The 17,533-nt window shown below is 45.0% G+C and overlaps 1 protein-coding gene across 2 annotated transcripts in view; it reads left to right on the top strand.

The window, feature by feature from the left end:
- LOC141076136 (inactive dipeptidyl peptidase 10-like) overlaps positions 1–17,533 on the top strand; it is a 491,503-nt gene that overhangs the window by 401,079 nt on the left and 72,891 nt on the right. For both annotated transcript variants that reach the window (XR_012227421.1, XM_073563456.1), the window contains exons 12-14: positions 49–87; positions 14,250–14,348; positions 17,178–17,269. Coding sequence is in view for 1 of the 2 variants with exons in the window: in XM_073563456.1 (XP_073419557.1) it covers positions 49–87; positions 14,250–14,348; positions 17,178–17,269 (230 nt within the window). In the remaining variant the exon portion in view is untranslated. The remainder of the gene's footprint in view (positions 1–48; positions 88–14,249; positions 14,349–17,177; positions 17,270–17,533) is intronic.

A 17,533-nucleotide genomic window follows, 5' to 3' on the forward strand; every position in this document is an offset into this window, starting at 1 on the left:
ATCGGCACTTGTTATAGATAATAATGCCATTACTTATTGTATGTTTAGAAACACAGAACGTCCTCAGATGTGTGGATCGGCAGTCAGGTAAACAAAACTCAATGATCTCATACTGCAGTTTTGCATTTATTTGGTTTTCATGCATGAAATTTTTTTAATCATTATTTCTTTTATCTTTAATTTTGCAACATTGTCTAGTTATATATGAATGTTATTTAATTTTCTTTTGTTATCCTTTTTGTTAACCCCCTATGTTACATTAAAAGCTTTTACATTTCAGATGCCCAAATGCATTGCCAATATCTTTGGCAGAAATGTGGATAATTTATAGCACACTTCCCACAGATATTCTGGTATTTGCCCTTGTTTATTCATAAAGTAAAGTGCTAATTATAATGAAATACATAATTATACATTAACTAATATAATCATAAGGAGTGAGGACCACACCAAATGTATTGTTGTCACACATCACTATTAAATTGGCTCACATGGTGTCAAACAATGTGACATCTAGTATTGTGCAACAGCAAGCAGTATAGAATTTAAAAAGTAAGCATATCAGGTCTTTCCTAATTATAGCCATGCTAATAACAATAATAATAATAATAATAAATTTTATTTCTATAGCGCCGACATATTCCGCAGCACTTTACATTTCAGAGGGGACTTGTACAGACAATAGACATTACAGCATAACAATAATCACATAGATTATAACAGATACCAAGAGGAATGAGGGCCCTGCTCGCAGGCTTACAGTCTATGAGAAAAGAGGTAGACACATGTTAAGTTGATTTTAAGGAGTCAGAAAAAGCTTTAAATTATTGAGACCTAAAGAGTATGGATACCTTACATTTTTTATTTATTTATTTGCATGTATTTGGGGCTAAAAATAAATTTAGCAATTTGGTTTCACTAAAATTTTTGCACCGTTTGGATTTTTCAGGCTATTTTTTTCCATGCACATTACTGGCTGCATAATAACAGTAGAACATCCTTTTAGTATCTGTGAAACAGGGTATTTTTCCATGTAGCTATCTCGTTCTAGGGCTTTATTAGGGTAACTAGGGGTGCCATCATTGAGCTGGGGCGCCATACCGTTTCATAGTAGGGTGCCAACCGCCACGGTCAGGCAGGGAGAGGCAACAGGGCTTATTAGGGTGAATATAGGACCCACCCTCGATATTCATTGCATATTGCCTTGACTTATCCATTGAAGACTGTTAGCTATCTTAGCTATCCAGAGTCCTTTATCTGCATCCAAACAGTGTATCCATATGTTTACTTAATAACCTAAGCGGTTTATCTTTTGCTCTATTTTTGCACTTTATTCACGAACTGTAGATTTGTATAGCACTTAGGAATAGTCATTTAACCTTTAAGGTATCCTCCTTATTAAAAGGAAACGGTGTCGCTTATTTGATATGACTATTTTTGATCTGCTAAATATATCCATACCTATATGTATTTTGATATCTGCGGGGGTTCGTTGTTGAGTCCTTTTTAAGCTTACTAATAAAAGTACATTTTTAGGGGTCTTTCTTTCTCTTGTTTTCCATACACCTTGATATTGGTGGGATAGCTTTTATGCTTTTATTTTTTCAGCAAAATAACGTTAACTAAGTACCTTATGTTATTTACTTGTAGTATTACCAATTACTGATTTACTTGTTGTAAGGTATAAGCTAATTTTTTTCTTTTTTTGGGGGGGGGTTTGGCTGCAGAATAAGTCAAAGGGGTGGGACGAAATACAACTTAATTTTCATCCTAAATATCTATCTATTTAATTCTGTAATCTAAACTATTTTCTAATACACTTGAATTAAAAATTCCCCATGCTTCCCTAACTAATTGCTTTTCTTTTTTTTTTACAACATCCTTTTCGATGACGCTTTGTTCGACAATCCCAGTACATGCTGGGATACTCAAAGCGTCATCAGGGAGTAGAGGCTGCAGTCGCTGTTGCAGCCCCTGCCCTCTATCTGAAACTAAGCATCATAAATGACGTTCATTTACGGGGCTTTTTTAGTCCCTGCACAATGTGCACAATGACAGTGCGCTCTCTTGCTGGCTCAGTTCATTAGTAACGAGTCAGTACCAGAGAGCGCAATTAGTGTGTTGTAAAAAGAATAACGGCTTGCAGAAACGAGCGTCGCCCCGGCAAGTGACATCACTCACTGGTCTCTGCACGCCAGTTAGTTTGTCAACACACACTAAGGCTTGCAATAAACAAATATGAGAAGAATATAGATGGCACTCACCTTCTCTTAAAATTCAATTCTTTATTAGGACATCTTAAAATTGCAGAGGCAGAAGAGTTCTCAGTGGATACTGTGTCAGGACAACGGCCGTTTCACAACCTGGTGCTGCGGACTTCTTTCCTTAACACTTTGCCGGCTTCCGCATGTCTCCGCCGAACGCAAGAAAATACAACATGTTGCGTTTGGAGGGCACTTCAAAATGCTGCACGCGGACGCATCCGCATACAACACATGTCCCTACGTACACAATGTTAAAGATAGGTACGCAGGACACATGCGGAAGTAGGCGGAGCTTAAGGAAAGAAATCCACAGCACCATGCTGCGGATTCAAACGCTAATGTGAACCCGGCCTTACTGCACCCTAGTGCTGGTTTGTTATGTCTGATATGAGACGGCATGAGAGCACACTGACTTTGTTCACATCGCACAGTGCACACCGTGCAAGGACTAACCTATCCCCTGAAATGAGAGTCACTGATGATGCACTATTTCAGGCAGTCACCACAGCCTCTGCCCCCTGATGACGCTTTGTTTGAACATCCCAGCATGCACTGGTATTGGATCACCCCCAGGACAAGTGGGGTTTCACTCACTCGGTACCGGGCCGGTGTCTCAAAGGGGATGTGTCACCGGTGGCCGGTCCGTGGCCCTGGGTGTCCATGTAAAATAGGTGGAATAAAGTTTATAGGTGTAGATAAGTTTGTAACGCCACCTGTGGTATCTGGTCAAAAGGGGGCCAGCGCTGCAATGCAGATCCTCTTGGACAGATGGTGTGGTGCAGCAGAGGTGTAATAGCTCTCCACAGGCAGAGCTGTAGTTCCAGGGCAGCAGTAGTAGATGTTGAGGTAGATGGTGTAGTGTTAGGCACAGAGATGTAGCAGTGCTGAGTAGCAGAGGCATATCTAGGCTTCCTGGCACCCGGGGCAAGAATTTGGTTCGGCGCCCCCCCCCACACCAAGTACATATGCGACTTGCACACTTAGCCATGTACCCACCAGCTGCTCTCCCTAATGCTCTCAACGTTCATTAAAAACTGAAAGCAGGAAGAGAAGCTCGTTGTCAAGTATGAAAATTGCATATGAGTGAAGTGTCCGTGTGATGACTACTGGAACCTGCAGAGCTGAATCCTGACATTACAGCTTCTGAATTCTCACAACGAATGCACTGCACACTTTTAGGATTCTCCCTTGCCGATGTACAGTCATGTCAGCACAAGTATGTGATTTATATACTTCTGGCCACATTCCGACTAGACGTGCCCGGCCTCGCTCCGTTCATTTTCATTGAGTGAGGCCACACATGTCTAGTCTGCATGTGACCGCATGTATGTAAATTACCGGCACGAGAGAATCCTGACAGCGTTCAATGAGCACTGTGAGAATTCAGAAGTCTGCAGTCAAATAGAATGACTGCAGACTCTGTACAAACCTGGACAACCCCTTTAATGTTCCTAACAAATAAAAACATGAGAATTAGTCAGTAGCACAAATAACATTTACATCCAGGTACCTTAGAGATGACGTCTCTGGAGTCGTTCTCCTTTTCTTCTTCTTGTCCAAACCCCATGATGAGTTTTCTCATCCACAGCCGTCTCTGCAGACTTCCATCTTCTCCGGTCTTCTGCAGAAAATCTCCACACGATCCCCTTAAAGATAGAAGTGTCATTATAATGCCCCTAAATACAAATATCTGCAATATACTGTCACCTCACACTATTCCCCTCCTTCCTCATACTGTCTCCTCTATCATCCCTCTGTTCACAATACTGTCTCCTCATAAATTTACCCCCTCACTCTCTATACGGCCTGCTCACACATACCCCTGACTCCCCATAATGTGTCCACATACATTAACCCGTTCGCTCCCCATACTGTCTGCACCCAACCCCCATACTGTTTCCTCATACATACTCTGTGTCCTCAAATCTCCCCACACACATTAAATCCCCCCATCCCCACTCCAAATCCCTCACACACATTAAATAACCCCCCATCCACACTCCAAATCCCTCAGACACATTAAATACCCCCATCCACACTCCAAATCCCTCACACACATTATGTACCCCCCACTCCAAATCCCCCACACATTAAATAACCCCCATCCCCACTCCCAAATCCCCCACATATTAACCCCATCCCTACTCATTAACCCCCCCAAACAATAATCCCCATCCCCACTCATTAATTCCATCCCCACTCATTAACCCCCACAAATTAATTCCATCCCCACTCAATAACCCCCATCCCCACATTAACCCCCATCCCCACTCATTAACCCCCCACACATTAACCCCCATCCCCACTCATTAACCCCCCCACACATTAACCCCATCCCCACTCATTAACCCCCCACACATTAACCCCATCCCCACTCTTTACTCCCCATACAGTAACCCCCATCCCTACTTATTAACCCCCCCACACATTAACCCCCATCCCCACTCATTAACCCCCACACATTAACCCCATCCCCACTCTTTAACCCCCCACACATTAATCCCCATTGCCCCTATTAACCTCTTCTCCACTCATTAACCCCCCCACGCATTAATCCCATCCCCACTCATTAACCCCCATCGCCACACATTTACACCCCCCATCTTCGGTGGTTTCTTCAGCTCCACATTGGAGCACACTTACCACTAGCGCTGAGCGTTCACTCTGGGCGCCGGGGAGTGACGTCAGCAGCGTGATCACATGACATGTCACGCTGCTGACATCGCTCTGGCCCGGCGGTCAGAGCTGCTATTGTACTGGCGTCTATACAGACGCCAGTACAATTGTTCACTGGGAGCCGGCACGCGCACCTTCTCTGCGCCAGCTGTCAGCTTGACAGCTGACACAGAGAACCGCCGACTCTCAGGCCAGGGGGGGCGGCAGAACGCAGCCGCCAGGGAGGACACTGCGGACCGCTGCATTAGGCGGCCCGGACTGCGCCCCCTGCCGGCTGTGCCTGGGGCAACTGCCCCGGCTGCCCCCACTAGATACGCCCCTGCTGAGTAGGTTGAATGCAGTTCCAATGCTTTACTCATGTTCCTGGCATAGACAGGTGCCCGCTTCAGTGCTGTGTCATCCAGGTCAGGGGCTCAGCCAACACCCTTCCAGCACTCCCTTTCTCGTGTGCCTTTTCTGATCGTCTCCTTACTAGCGCTAATCTGACGTACTTGTAGTTATGAATTACACTCAAGTTCCTCTTTCTTGCTGTTACTAAGAACTCCACTCGCAGGACACGCAGCTATAGCCTACTTCAGGGACTCCATACAGTCATGTCCTGGCTCACACACGTTGTTACTGTGTCGTTGAGTCTTAGGTGGGAATAAAGTGATCACAACTTCTATTCCTCCGGTTTCTGCTGTAGAACCATTAGTATTCCACACAGCCTCGGATACTGGCGCCCGGCCTTTGGCGCATTAAACTTAGGGAAGGAGTCTGCTCTAGCCCTAGTCCCCAGCTCTCCTCATGTTCTGTCTTCTTCTATATTTCCTCTGAAGAACTGATCTTTCTCTTTCTCTTTCCTTGCCTGCAGCTCCAGCTCACAGGAGGCTGCTGCATATATGTCATTTCACTCCATCCCTCTCTGGGGATCTGACCTAACTTCCTGTCAGCTTTCCCCTCTTAGTGCAATCTAAGCTCCACCCACCTCCCAGCACCCTTCATGAACCAAACAGGGGCCATAGAGGGTGCTCTGCTGTTCTATGGTTTCCGTGCTGGGTGCAGGTGCTGGAGTCTGGTCAAGTGTTCCCATCTTACCTGAGGAGTGGGATACTACATCTCAGGAGGAGGTGCAGTACCTCTGTGGCGACTGAACCCTCAGGGGCGCCACAGTATTCTCAAACGAAGCGTCATCAAAAAGATGTGTAGCTAGGGAAGAATAGGATCATTTTAATTAAAGTATATTAGAATTCTAATTCAGTGTGGCTCCTTCATGGGTGCCACATTACTGCATGGAAGAAAGGTCTGGCAATCTACTTCCTTATTATGCCAAGAAAATTTGATGGAGAGTTCAACTAATGGAATTTGATATAGTTCTGGAAGATGTAACCCCAGGTCGGAAGGCACTCAACAAGCTACTGGGGATGAGCTGATGGTTGACCTGAATGTGATCAATGCTCATGATGTGCCAGAAGCAAAGCCGCAAGGACATCTTGGAGCTGATATCACACGGTCAAAAGGAAAGATCAAAAGCTTCAGAGACATCTTAAAGTTTGGAACTTGGAATGTATGAACTATGAACCAAGGCAAACTCGACATCAAAGTTGAAATGGACAGAAGAGGACTCAGCTTACTCGTAATTAGTGAATTGAAGAGAACCTGTCAGCAATATTTATCACTATGAGGTAAAGGTATGGCCATAATGGCGCTATTTTACTAATTAAATTGATACTTTGTTGAAGGAATCCGATCAGTAGTTCTTTTTTAAATTTTTTTTTAACTTTTCTTCTGATAATGTCTTCTGTGTATCAGGGTGGGCTTGTGGGGGTTGGGTCTTCTTCTCAACCTGACCCCTCCACCTGCCTACTGTGCTTGTACAGGTCACTGATTACACTGATATACACTGATTTTGGTGCCAACGACGTCTGAACAGTTTTGTATTAAGTTTATGGTGCTGTTTAAGAATATGACGTTGGTTTTGCCAGATTGGCTCTAGTTTCTGAGATGCTTAATAGTTAATTAATTAATTACAGCAGGATTGTGGCTTCAAAAAGTCACTTTTATAGCATTGTAAGCCTACAAAATAATTATATGGGATATTTCATTACTTAAGACACTGATAAAGAGTCAAAACACAGACCAAAAGACCAAAAGCTATTGCATTTGGAGCCTAAAAGAATCAGATAGACTACATATATGTTCGCTAAAGATGGAGGTTGTCTATCATTACTGTGAAAACAAGGCCAGGAGCTGACTGTGGAACTGATCATGAACTTCAGACAGCAAAGATTAGAATCAACCTGTTCAAATGGACTAGACAACAGGCCATATCCATCTGTGATTTGCCCAACATACCTCACGTTTTTTGCAAAGGTTTGGATAACCGATTTAAATTACTGGATATGGGTGAAAGAAAGTCTGAGGAATTATGGACAAATATAAAGATTATTACTAATGAAGCCAGTAAGACAATAAATAAGACACCCTAAAGATCATAGAAGAAAAAGAAATTGCAAAAGGTAACAAGTAGTACACAAACTACAAGAGAACCACTCAAGCAGACAAAGAACTTTATTCTCAAAAGATATGTACAGACATAAAAAGAGAACATCTGAGGAGCAAAACCAGGAAGACATACCTAAATATCAAAGAGATACGACGAAAGTTTCAACCAACAGTGGGCATGTTGAAAGATGCCAAAGGGAACAAACTATCTGACCCAGAACAAATCAAGGAAAGATGGAAAGAGTACACAAAGGCATGTCTACAAAAACGACTCTGTGACATGGGAAGTAACTGAGATTGGAAGTGATACTGCAACTAACATCATGAAAGACGAAGTCGTTGCTGCGATAAAACTACTGTCAAACATCAAAGTGCCTGGATGTGACAATATTCCTATAGAGTTAATAAAGACTTCTGAATCAGAAGTTGATATCATGACACACCCGTGTCAACAAATATGGACAAGTGGCAAATGGCCCAAGGACTGGACAAGATTCACCTTTATTTTTATTCCGAAGAAGGGAGATGCTACTGATTGTGGAAACTATCGAACTATTGTGCTCTTACGTCATGCCTACAAAATACTACTGAAGATCCTACAAAGATGGTTACAGCTTTACTTTGACAAAGAGCTGCCAGAGGAACAAGCTTGATTCAGAAAAGGCAGATGAACAAGAGATGTGATTGCTAACATTAGATGGATAATGAACAAGGCCAAAGAATACAACAAGGAGATCTATTTTTGCTTAGTTGACTACAGCACAGCCTTCGACTGTGTTTATCACCATAAACTTTGGAATACCATGAAGTATATGGGTATGCCAAACCATCTGATCAGCCTCATCATGAACCTTTACATCAGCAAAGAAGCAACAGTCTGAATGGAACGCGGCGACATGGCATGGTTCAAAGTAGAGCAAGTCCTCAGACAAGGCTGCATCCTGTCACCAACCATTTCTCTTTTATTTTATATGTGGAAGCTATTTTCAGGAACCCTGGACATGCCGAGAAGGAATCAAAGTTGCTGGATGAATCATCAACAACTTTAAATACGCAGATGACACAACATTGAGAGCAACAAGTGTAGATGGAATGAAGGACTTATTATGGAGTGTCAAGATGGAAAGATCGAACAGGACACTGCTACTCAACACAAAGACAAAGATAATGACTACTGCCAAATACGACTGGGTCAAATTTAAGATGGACGGCAATGAACTGGAAGTTGTAAAGGACTTCAATCTACGCTGATCAATAACGCAAGATGTAGCAACGACACCGGAAATGAATAGAGTAACTATGGGCAAATCAAGTCACTGGACAAGGTCTTCAAATCGAGGAACATTTCACTGGCGATGAAGCCACAGCTCGTACATTGTTTGGTCTTTTCTGTAGTGTCAGGCAGTGACCGGTGTCATATGCAAGGGTCGCTATGTGTACCCCCAGGATGCCAGCAGAGGTGTATTGAGGCCATTGAGTGCATTGCAGTCACAGGCATAGCTGTGATTGCAATGCAAAATAAAAGTAAATGTTAGTCTTGGGCAATCTATTTATCCAAAGCACATTTAAGAAAACCTGCTCTGAGCTTTTATTTTTTAAACTGACTACAGGTTGGTAATAGGGCGGTCCGTTTCCTTCCCGGCTGGGTTTTCCATGTGGCCTACAGCCACAGGTTGCTTATAAAAACTCCTGCAGCAGAGGGTTGGGTGTGTCAGTTTGGTCTTGCAAGCGTGCAGAGCAGAAGGCTCTGCAGAGCTCCACCTGTGTGAGACAACACAGGGCCAAGAGGAGCCAAAAGCCCTGGCACCCCTCAGCATACATACAGGGCAGTGCAGTTGCCCATGGCAACCGATCTCGGAGGTGGACTGTCTTGTTTCCCAGCTGCGATCAGGAGGATACCGTGTGCTGTGTATTTCTGTAAGTTGAACATTAAAGAGTCTTTGCTTTGAACTTTGCTGGATCACTGCCTCATCACTGCACAGTGTGGATACCGCTGCACAACAGTAGTAACATACGGATGCAAAACGTGGACGATAAAGAGCCATGGCAGAATAAGAACTGACTCCTTCAAAATGTGGTACTGGATAAGGATGTTATTAATACTATGGATGACAAAAAGAACAAGCAAATCAATTTTGGAACAAATCAAGCCAGACAGGTCACTCAACAAGGATCATCAAGCATTGACTTTCCTACTTTGGACACATCATATGAAAAGAGCAATCACTGGAGAAGGATATCTTGGTCAGAAGAATAGAAGAAATAAGGCAACCTGATGGCTTAGTACTATCAAGATAACGGTGGAGTAGATCATGGTGGACCTATCTAGTGTGACGAGTCAACATCAGCTGAGTCGACTTTTCTCTAGAGTGGACCCTCTGGGTCATGGCACCCACCCACCGAGGGCGAGCTGACCTTGTGAGGAACCACCCCCTATACAGGGAGTGTCAGGAGCAAGACCAAGGGGGTGAGCCACCACAACTGCTGGGACCAGACGGCCGGCTCAAGGAAGACACAATGTGAGTGTCTGACGACCTGGGACATGCAGGAAACAAGACAAGACAAGACGTAAGTTCAAGGTATCTTCATTAAGGAAAACTTCAGGGTAACATCAGGTGCAAGACGTAATAACACAGGGAAAACACAGCAAGGTGTGTGCAAGGGCACGCCAAGGTCCATGGCATGGTACATGCTGGATGGCATGCCTGGGTACAGGCAAAGGCACGATGATGTCGGACTCCGGACAGCAGGCAATGATCAACAGGGTCATCAGTTTCCGGACCTCTGATGGTGATCAGCAGGATCCGGGCATCCAGCAGGCAAACCAGGGTTCAAGGCAAAGTTCAAGGCAGGATGCGTGCTAGGGACCCGCCAGGGTCCGAAGCAGGGTGCAAGGCAGGGTTCAACACACTAGGCATGGTGCATGTATAGGAGACACGCCAAGGTCCTGGGCGCACTAAGAAAGCCGCCAGGATTCAAGATTCAAGGTCCTGCGCATACTAGGAGCACGCCAGGGGCACGGTACATAGAATGGTCCTGGCCGTGCTAGGAGGCACGCCAGGGTACAAGGTTAGCAGCAGGTCCCACACGTGCTAGAGAACATGTTGGGCTTTGAAGTTCAAGACAGATGTCCTGCGCGTGCAGAGGGGCACGCCAGGGTCAGGGTTCAAGACAAAGAGCAGAGCACAGAGCAAGGGACAAGCAAGACAAAGATTCAAGGCAGGTCATAGAACTCAGAACACGACAGAAAGACAAGGTTCAGGACAGAGCAAAGATAGCAAAAGACTTGTGCAAGAGTTGCACGAAAACGCACAGTGCGAGAAACAGCGTGAGTGCAAGGGAGTACGGAAACCACGACTGGGGCACCGGCAGGTGGTACCGGCTGGAGGCACAGGCAGGCGGGCACGACTAGAGGCGGCACGGTTGAGGCACAGACAGGCGGGCTCGGGGCGACCAGGCGCGTGCAAGAGGGCACGCAGCCACAAGGCAGGGCTAGGCGAAGGTACAGGACAGAGACGCGTGCGAGACAGCACGGCAAAGCCTAGTACGAGAGGTGTAAGAATGCACGAAAAACGGAGATTAGGCACAGAGTTCAAGGCAAGGTCCTGCGCATGCAGAGGGCATGCCAGGGGCAGAGTTCAAGGCAAGGTCCTGCGCGTGCAGAGGGCACGCCAGGGTCAGGGTTCAGGACAGAGAGCGGAACGTAGGCAGTAGCACAGAGCCGGGTACAAGAGAAGGAAAGCGGAACATATGCTAGAGCCCAGAGCCGGGTACAGAGACATAGAACTAGCAGCGGAGCGTAGGCCGAAGCCCAGAGCCGGATCAAGGCAGAGCCTTGAGACTAGTCAGGGAGTGTGCTAAAGAGCACCGTAGGACAGAGTCTAGCAGCAGAGCGTAGGCCGAAGCCCAGAGCCGGGTGAAGGCGGAGCCTTGAGACTAGACACGGAGCATAGGATGAACAACAAGGCAAGGAAGAGCTTAGGCAAGACATAGCAAAACAGGCTAAGGCAGAGAACAGAGGAAGTACTACAAGGCAAAGCATAGCAAGGACAAACACAGCACGAGAGACAACACAAGACATGGCACGAGACAAGAGACAGAGTACAAGCACAGAGCGTGTGCAGAGACGCACGACAGGGCAGAGTGCAGGGGCACAGAATACAGGGAGCGACCGAGCAGACCAAGCAGCCATGCAGGGAAGCAACACGATACTCAGGCCCCGACCATAGGAAGGGGCGGTCTGATATAGCACCATAGCACCTGCAAATCCGGGTCAGCACCAGGGAAGGACTTCCGGTTCAAATCTTCCACGGTCATAGAGAGCGTCGCTAGATCAGACTGGGCTGGACCATAGAGAAGGTCACATGATCAGGGGCTCCAGTAATACAGACGATTGCAGAATAAGACAGTGCTGGAACATAGAATCATAGAATCATAGAATCATAGAATCGTAGAGTTGGAAGGGACCTCCTGGGCCATCTGGTCCAACCCCCTGCTCAAAGCAGGATTCGCTAAATCATCCCAGTCAGATGTCTGTCCAGCCTCTGTTTGAAGACTTCCATTGAAGGAGAACTCACCACTTCTCGTGGCAGCCTGTTCCACTCATTGATCACTCTAACTGTCAAAAAGTTTTTTCTAATATCTAATCTGTGTCTCCTCCCATTCAGTTTCATCCCATTGCTTCTAGTCTTTCCTTGTGCAAATGAGAATAAAGTTGATCCTTCTACAATGTGACAGCCCTTTAGATATTTGTAGACAGCAATTAAGTCTCCTCCCAGTCTTCTCTTTTGCAAACTAAACATTCCCAAATCCTGCAACCTTTCCTCATAAGACAGGGTTTGATAGGAAAGGTCACATGATCAGGGGCTCCTGGAATACAGAGGATTGCAGAATCAGAGCAGAGACAGATGGTCACACAGCAACGGCGTATAGCCATGAGGTAAAACGCACATGCGCACTGGCAATGGCAGGCAGCCATGAGATGAGGCGCGCGTGCACACGGCTCCAGGCATCTTGCAGCACAACAGTCACAAGGCGCGTGTGCACTCTGCTCCAGGAGTCATGCGGCATACCAGATGTGGCAGGCATGATAGTTCGGTGCACGTGCGCACTTCTCCAGGCATCTTGCAGCACAACAGTCAGGAGGTGTGTGTGCACACTGCGAGACCCGCGGGGCGCCCGCGGGGCGCCCGCAGGGACCCGAACCTGGGGACAATGAGGCTTGACAATGTGGATCATGCAGCGCAAGTAGCATGGCCGGCATGACGGGCATGACATCTAGGCTTTCACAAGATCGATATTCTTACAGAGCAATCAACCATCAAGTCGTCATGGCTCGTCTGAGCCGATGGCCGTTAATCTAGTTTGTTTTCTAATTTTGTTTATGGTATTAAATAGATAGGCATTTAGGATGAAAATTAAGTTGTATTTTGGATCACTCTGAGAATCCATCAGTGAACTAGTTCTGACAAGAAGTTTGTATCTTTTATTTTTCTTTATCTGAGATCCCCAGCTGATTTATGTTCTACACAAATTTGATGTGATTTGTGGTCATACTTCACCATAGAGGAGCTTCCAGAATTACAGATGAAACAGTTACAAATTCTCTATCCGAATCAGCTCTCCACTATATTCTCAGTTAACTCATTCTACAGTCAGTAACGTGCAGGGAAACAACCTGTAGATGTTTATCAGTGCAACATTTTTAATTAAATGAAATCACAAAAAATATTTTTAGCCCAAAAATACATGAATTGAGTTTAAAATAATTGCCTATATCTTTAAATTAGCAAATATCATTTGTAAAACTAATAGTAAAATTGCCACCTTCACTGAAGAGCAACTATAATATAAATGAATGTAATACATTTTAAGAACCTTCTAAATAATGTTTTATCATATTATCTCAGGACAGGCTACAGCCTTTGTTCTGTACTCAGTAAGTCAATTAGCTAAGTAATGCGTGTTGAATGAGTTGCCATGTTATATTAGTTGAGAAAAGCTTTAGTTAAAGATGAAGCATCGCATTGTTCAAAAATTATTGTTGTATAAAAAGATATACTGACATTTCCTTTTCCTGGATATTTGAACTAGCATAATAGGCAGTTACACAAAGTACACAGATACGTGAGAATAAAGCTCCAGCACAAGGAAATATGAAAACCTAACTTTTATGATAAAAAAAAGTATGTTACCATAATCAAACCTACATAGACAAGCTGGTGCAGTGCGAGTAATGTGATCCCTCTGGCACAATTTTAATTAGTTTAATTCTGCATCTGGTGCATTGAATATATGAGGATGAACATTGTCGTCCTACTTTCTTCTAGGCTTAAAGATCTGTAGAATTTATTTAATGCAATATGTTATGTTATAGGATTCAGCCAAGGATCTGTCTCTTTATGTTACTCAAACACATTCTCTAGCTCATACATAAAAGCAGCCCTTTTTTCATCAATGTTTTGGATCCGATTCTCATGGGAGTTTGGCCGGTGTTTCATTTTCTGTCATTAGTATTTCATCAGTATATTTTACTGCTGAAAAACTAAAATAAATTAGAAAGCTTCTTCTACCCATTACAATGTTAATCACAGACAGCACATGCACGTCACACATATGGCAATGTGTGATTTTCACGAGCTCATATCCTTGTATGGCTGAACCGCGACTTGGATTAAAAAATAGACATGTCTCACCACTCGGTTAGCAAAAAAAAACACGGACATTTGATCAGTTCCATAGATTTACATCCGTAAAAACACAAATCGAACACATACATGACTCATGGACATCTGAATCAGGCCTAACACTGTGCTCTTTTTGCAGGCTTCTCCCGTGTTTTCAGTAGATTTTACCTTTATCTTGGTACCAGTGAAGCAAGGAGGACAAGGGGAGTATGTCCATATCGCTATGTTCTCCACCCAGGTATTGATTATATATGAATAAAATGGTCATTATTAGAGATGAGCGAATCTGATCTGTAAAGTACGGGGTTAGTACTGGACACATAGTGTCTGGTACCGAAGCCTGAAAACTGAATTTTCACCGGATGTCCGGTTTACTGTTTGGGTTCGGTGACAAATAAAGCTTGTTGAAAGGCTGCTGAACAGCAAATCAACAAAATTTTAGGCTGTATGGCAGTTCCGGACCATGTGGGCTGAGATTGCCGGCGCACCACATGACCCAGCCTGTATAAATGCTGGATCATGGGTGCCATCGCCATTCAGCTCTGATTAGTGTAGGGACAGGACACAGCTGTAGTGAGGAAAAGTATTAGACTGTGTGTGTGCACTCTGCCAAAAAGCCTCTGTGTGTACCCTGCACGCATCTCAGAGGAAGTACTGTGCCAAAAAGTCTCTGTGTGTACCCTGCACCCATATCTATGGGAGTTCTGTGCCTTTAAGCATGTGTGTACTCTGCACCTGCAACCTGTGGGAGTAATGTGCCAAAGAGCCTCAGTGTGTACTCTGCAATCCTGTCTGTGGGAATACTGTGCCTTTAAGCCTCTATGTGTACTTTGCACCCCTGCTCGTGGGAGTACTGTGCCTTTAAGCCTCTGTGTGTACTCTGCAATGCTGCCTGTGGAAGTACTGTGCCCTTAAGCCTTTCTGTGTACTTTGCACTCCCACCTGTGGGAGTATTTTGCTTTTAAACCTATGTGTGTACTCTGCACCCCTGTCTGTGGGAGTCCTGTTCTAAAAAGCCTCTGTGTACTCTGCAGCCGTGTCTGCGCAAGTAGTGAGCCTAAATAATTCTACTTTGCAGCCGTCTCTTCTTCGATTTGTGGGCTTAAAAAATAATTTTACTCTACCATTGTTTCTATTCAAGTTGTGGCCAGGCTTAAAAAGTAATTTTACTATACTACTGTGCCTGTACAGGTAGGGTGCCTAAAAAATAATTACACTCTGCCTCCATGCCTGTGAGAGTATTGTGCCTAAAAATCACTTCCAAAAATAAGGAGAGCATCAAATAGGGAACGTGGCCATGGTGGTGCTGGTGTACCTGCTGCTCGTTGTGGTGGTGTAGCTGCTGCAGGGTGAGGACGTGATCATTTTGTGACTGATATGTTCCCAAATACAACAAGCGTTCTGCGGCACTTCATAGGGCCGAATACCGCTACACAATTGGTGAGGCCAGAACACGTTCAGGCAGTGTTACATTGGATGGCTGACAGTGGCTCCAGTTCCTTTGCATTATCTTCCACTCAGTCACTGCACAAAGTACAGAGTTGGTACCTGTGGACCATGGTCATTTGGATTCCTTGCATATCAGCCAAGCAGTCTGAGCCCCAAGTCATGCAGCAGTCACTTATGCTATTTGATGAGTCCACTGGCTGTTGTTCCGTGGGCCATCCCCCTGGCACTGCCCCACTAGTGAAAGATATTGAGTGCATTGATACCCAACCACTTGTTCAGTTGGAGGATGAGTACCTGGGAGGGAGAGTGCACACAGTCAGCAGACCACTGCAGCAAATCTCCAATGATGATAACGATACACAGGTGCCAACTGCTGCATCTTTCTGCAGTATGCAGACCAGCAAGTAGGGCAGGGGTGATGACTGAGTGGAAGATGATGAGGTCCTAATCCCCACATGGAGCAAAGACCATTCTAGTGACGTGTGCAGTTCGGAGGGAGAGGAGTTAGTCACTCTGCCCCAGCAGAACAGCAAAGATGCAGCAGGGTGCAAAAGCACAGCGAGCAGCCCCTAGCCAATACGTCAGCTGCTACTGCCCACCGTGCCGAGGAAATTAGAACACAAAACTCAGCTCAAAGGAGCTCCCTGGTGAGGCATTTCTTCAGGCAATGTGCTGACGACAAACAGGTAGTTTGCACGCTGTGCCGTAAGATCCTGAAGCAAGGCATAAATGTTCTGAAACTGAGCACCACCTACATGACAAGGTATCTGAATTCAAAGCATGAGGTGCAATAAAGTACACACCTTAAAAAGCAGGACAGAGCTGAGCCTCCTCTTGCTCCCTCTTCTGTGGTCTCGGCCTCTTCCTTCCACTCATGATCAACAGGACCACTTGGCTCTGCGCAAAGAGAGGATGTGACAGCACCACCACCCCCATCAGTGTCACCAAGCATCTCCACATCGTCCCATGGAAGTGTTCAGCTTTCCATCCCCCAAACCCTTGAGAGAAAAAGGAAATTTCCCCCTATCCACCCACGAACCAACTATTGTGGTTGCGTATTCTTTTTTCCACCAGTATGTTGCTGCCTGCTTATGGTTGGTCAATCTTATGCAGATGAAGATGATGACCATCATGCCCCTTATGAAAAATCTCTTGTACCACCCCCTTGGACTTATAAAGGTTCTCCGAGAAAGCGATAAACATTACATTCTACGAGAACCCCTTTAACATAAACTATAACCTAAACTTTTCAAGCTAATTGTGTTACTGAATTGAGCCCTATATTTCTATTCAATGTTAATGCGACTCCAGAAATTTGAGAGTTCGCTGCTCCCTTCAAGACAAAACTGGTTTCCCAGAATTCACAGCCCCATTCTTGGATCACTGGGGTGATCAAGAAACGGAGAAAGTCGGTCCTTAGGTGCCCAGACACTTTTTTTTTTGCCATCACTCAATTTTTCTTGACCAATGTAATAAAGAGATCTCTCATTTATCAAATGTTTGATAGCTATACCGCTTCCCCATAACTTTTACACATTCATTTGTTTCTTTCTGCTCGCCCTGCTAAGCAGGCCGTATAACGTATACTGTTGTTAATGCACCGTTATCTTCAATGCAGCTAGGTGGCAAAGAAAACTCTATACAAATGCTGACATCTGGGGAATGGGATGTGACTCGGATTGTGGCCTACAAGTCAGACAACAAAACAGTGTGAGTATTGATTTCCGATGTTATAATTCTTATTTGTAAAAGCTTTTTCCACACTTGTGGCAATGTCAATCACCTAACATCTTATGGAGGCCATTGTACACTTTTGCCCCCCATTTGACCTGTACATTTGTATTCTTTCATTTTCCTATAGTCAGTGATCATTAAAGGCCCCGTCACACTAAGCGATCTCGGTAACGAGATCGCTGCTGAGTCACAACTTTTGTGACGTAACAGCGATCTCACAGCGAGATCGCTGTGTGTGAC

Source organism: Dendrobates tinctorius, unplaced genomic scaffold (genome assembly GCF_039654945.1).
Source record: "Dendrobates tinctorius isolate UK_male_01 unplaced genomic scaffold, ASM3965494v1 ptg000388l, whole genome shotgun sequence".
Lineage (NCBI taxonomy): Eukaryota > Metazoa > Chordata > Amphibia > Anura > Dendrobatidae > Dendrobates > Dendrobates tinctorius.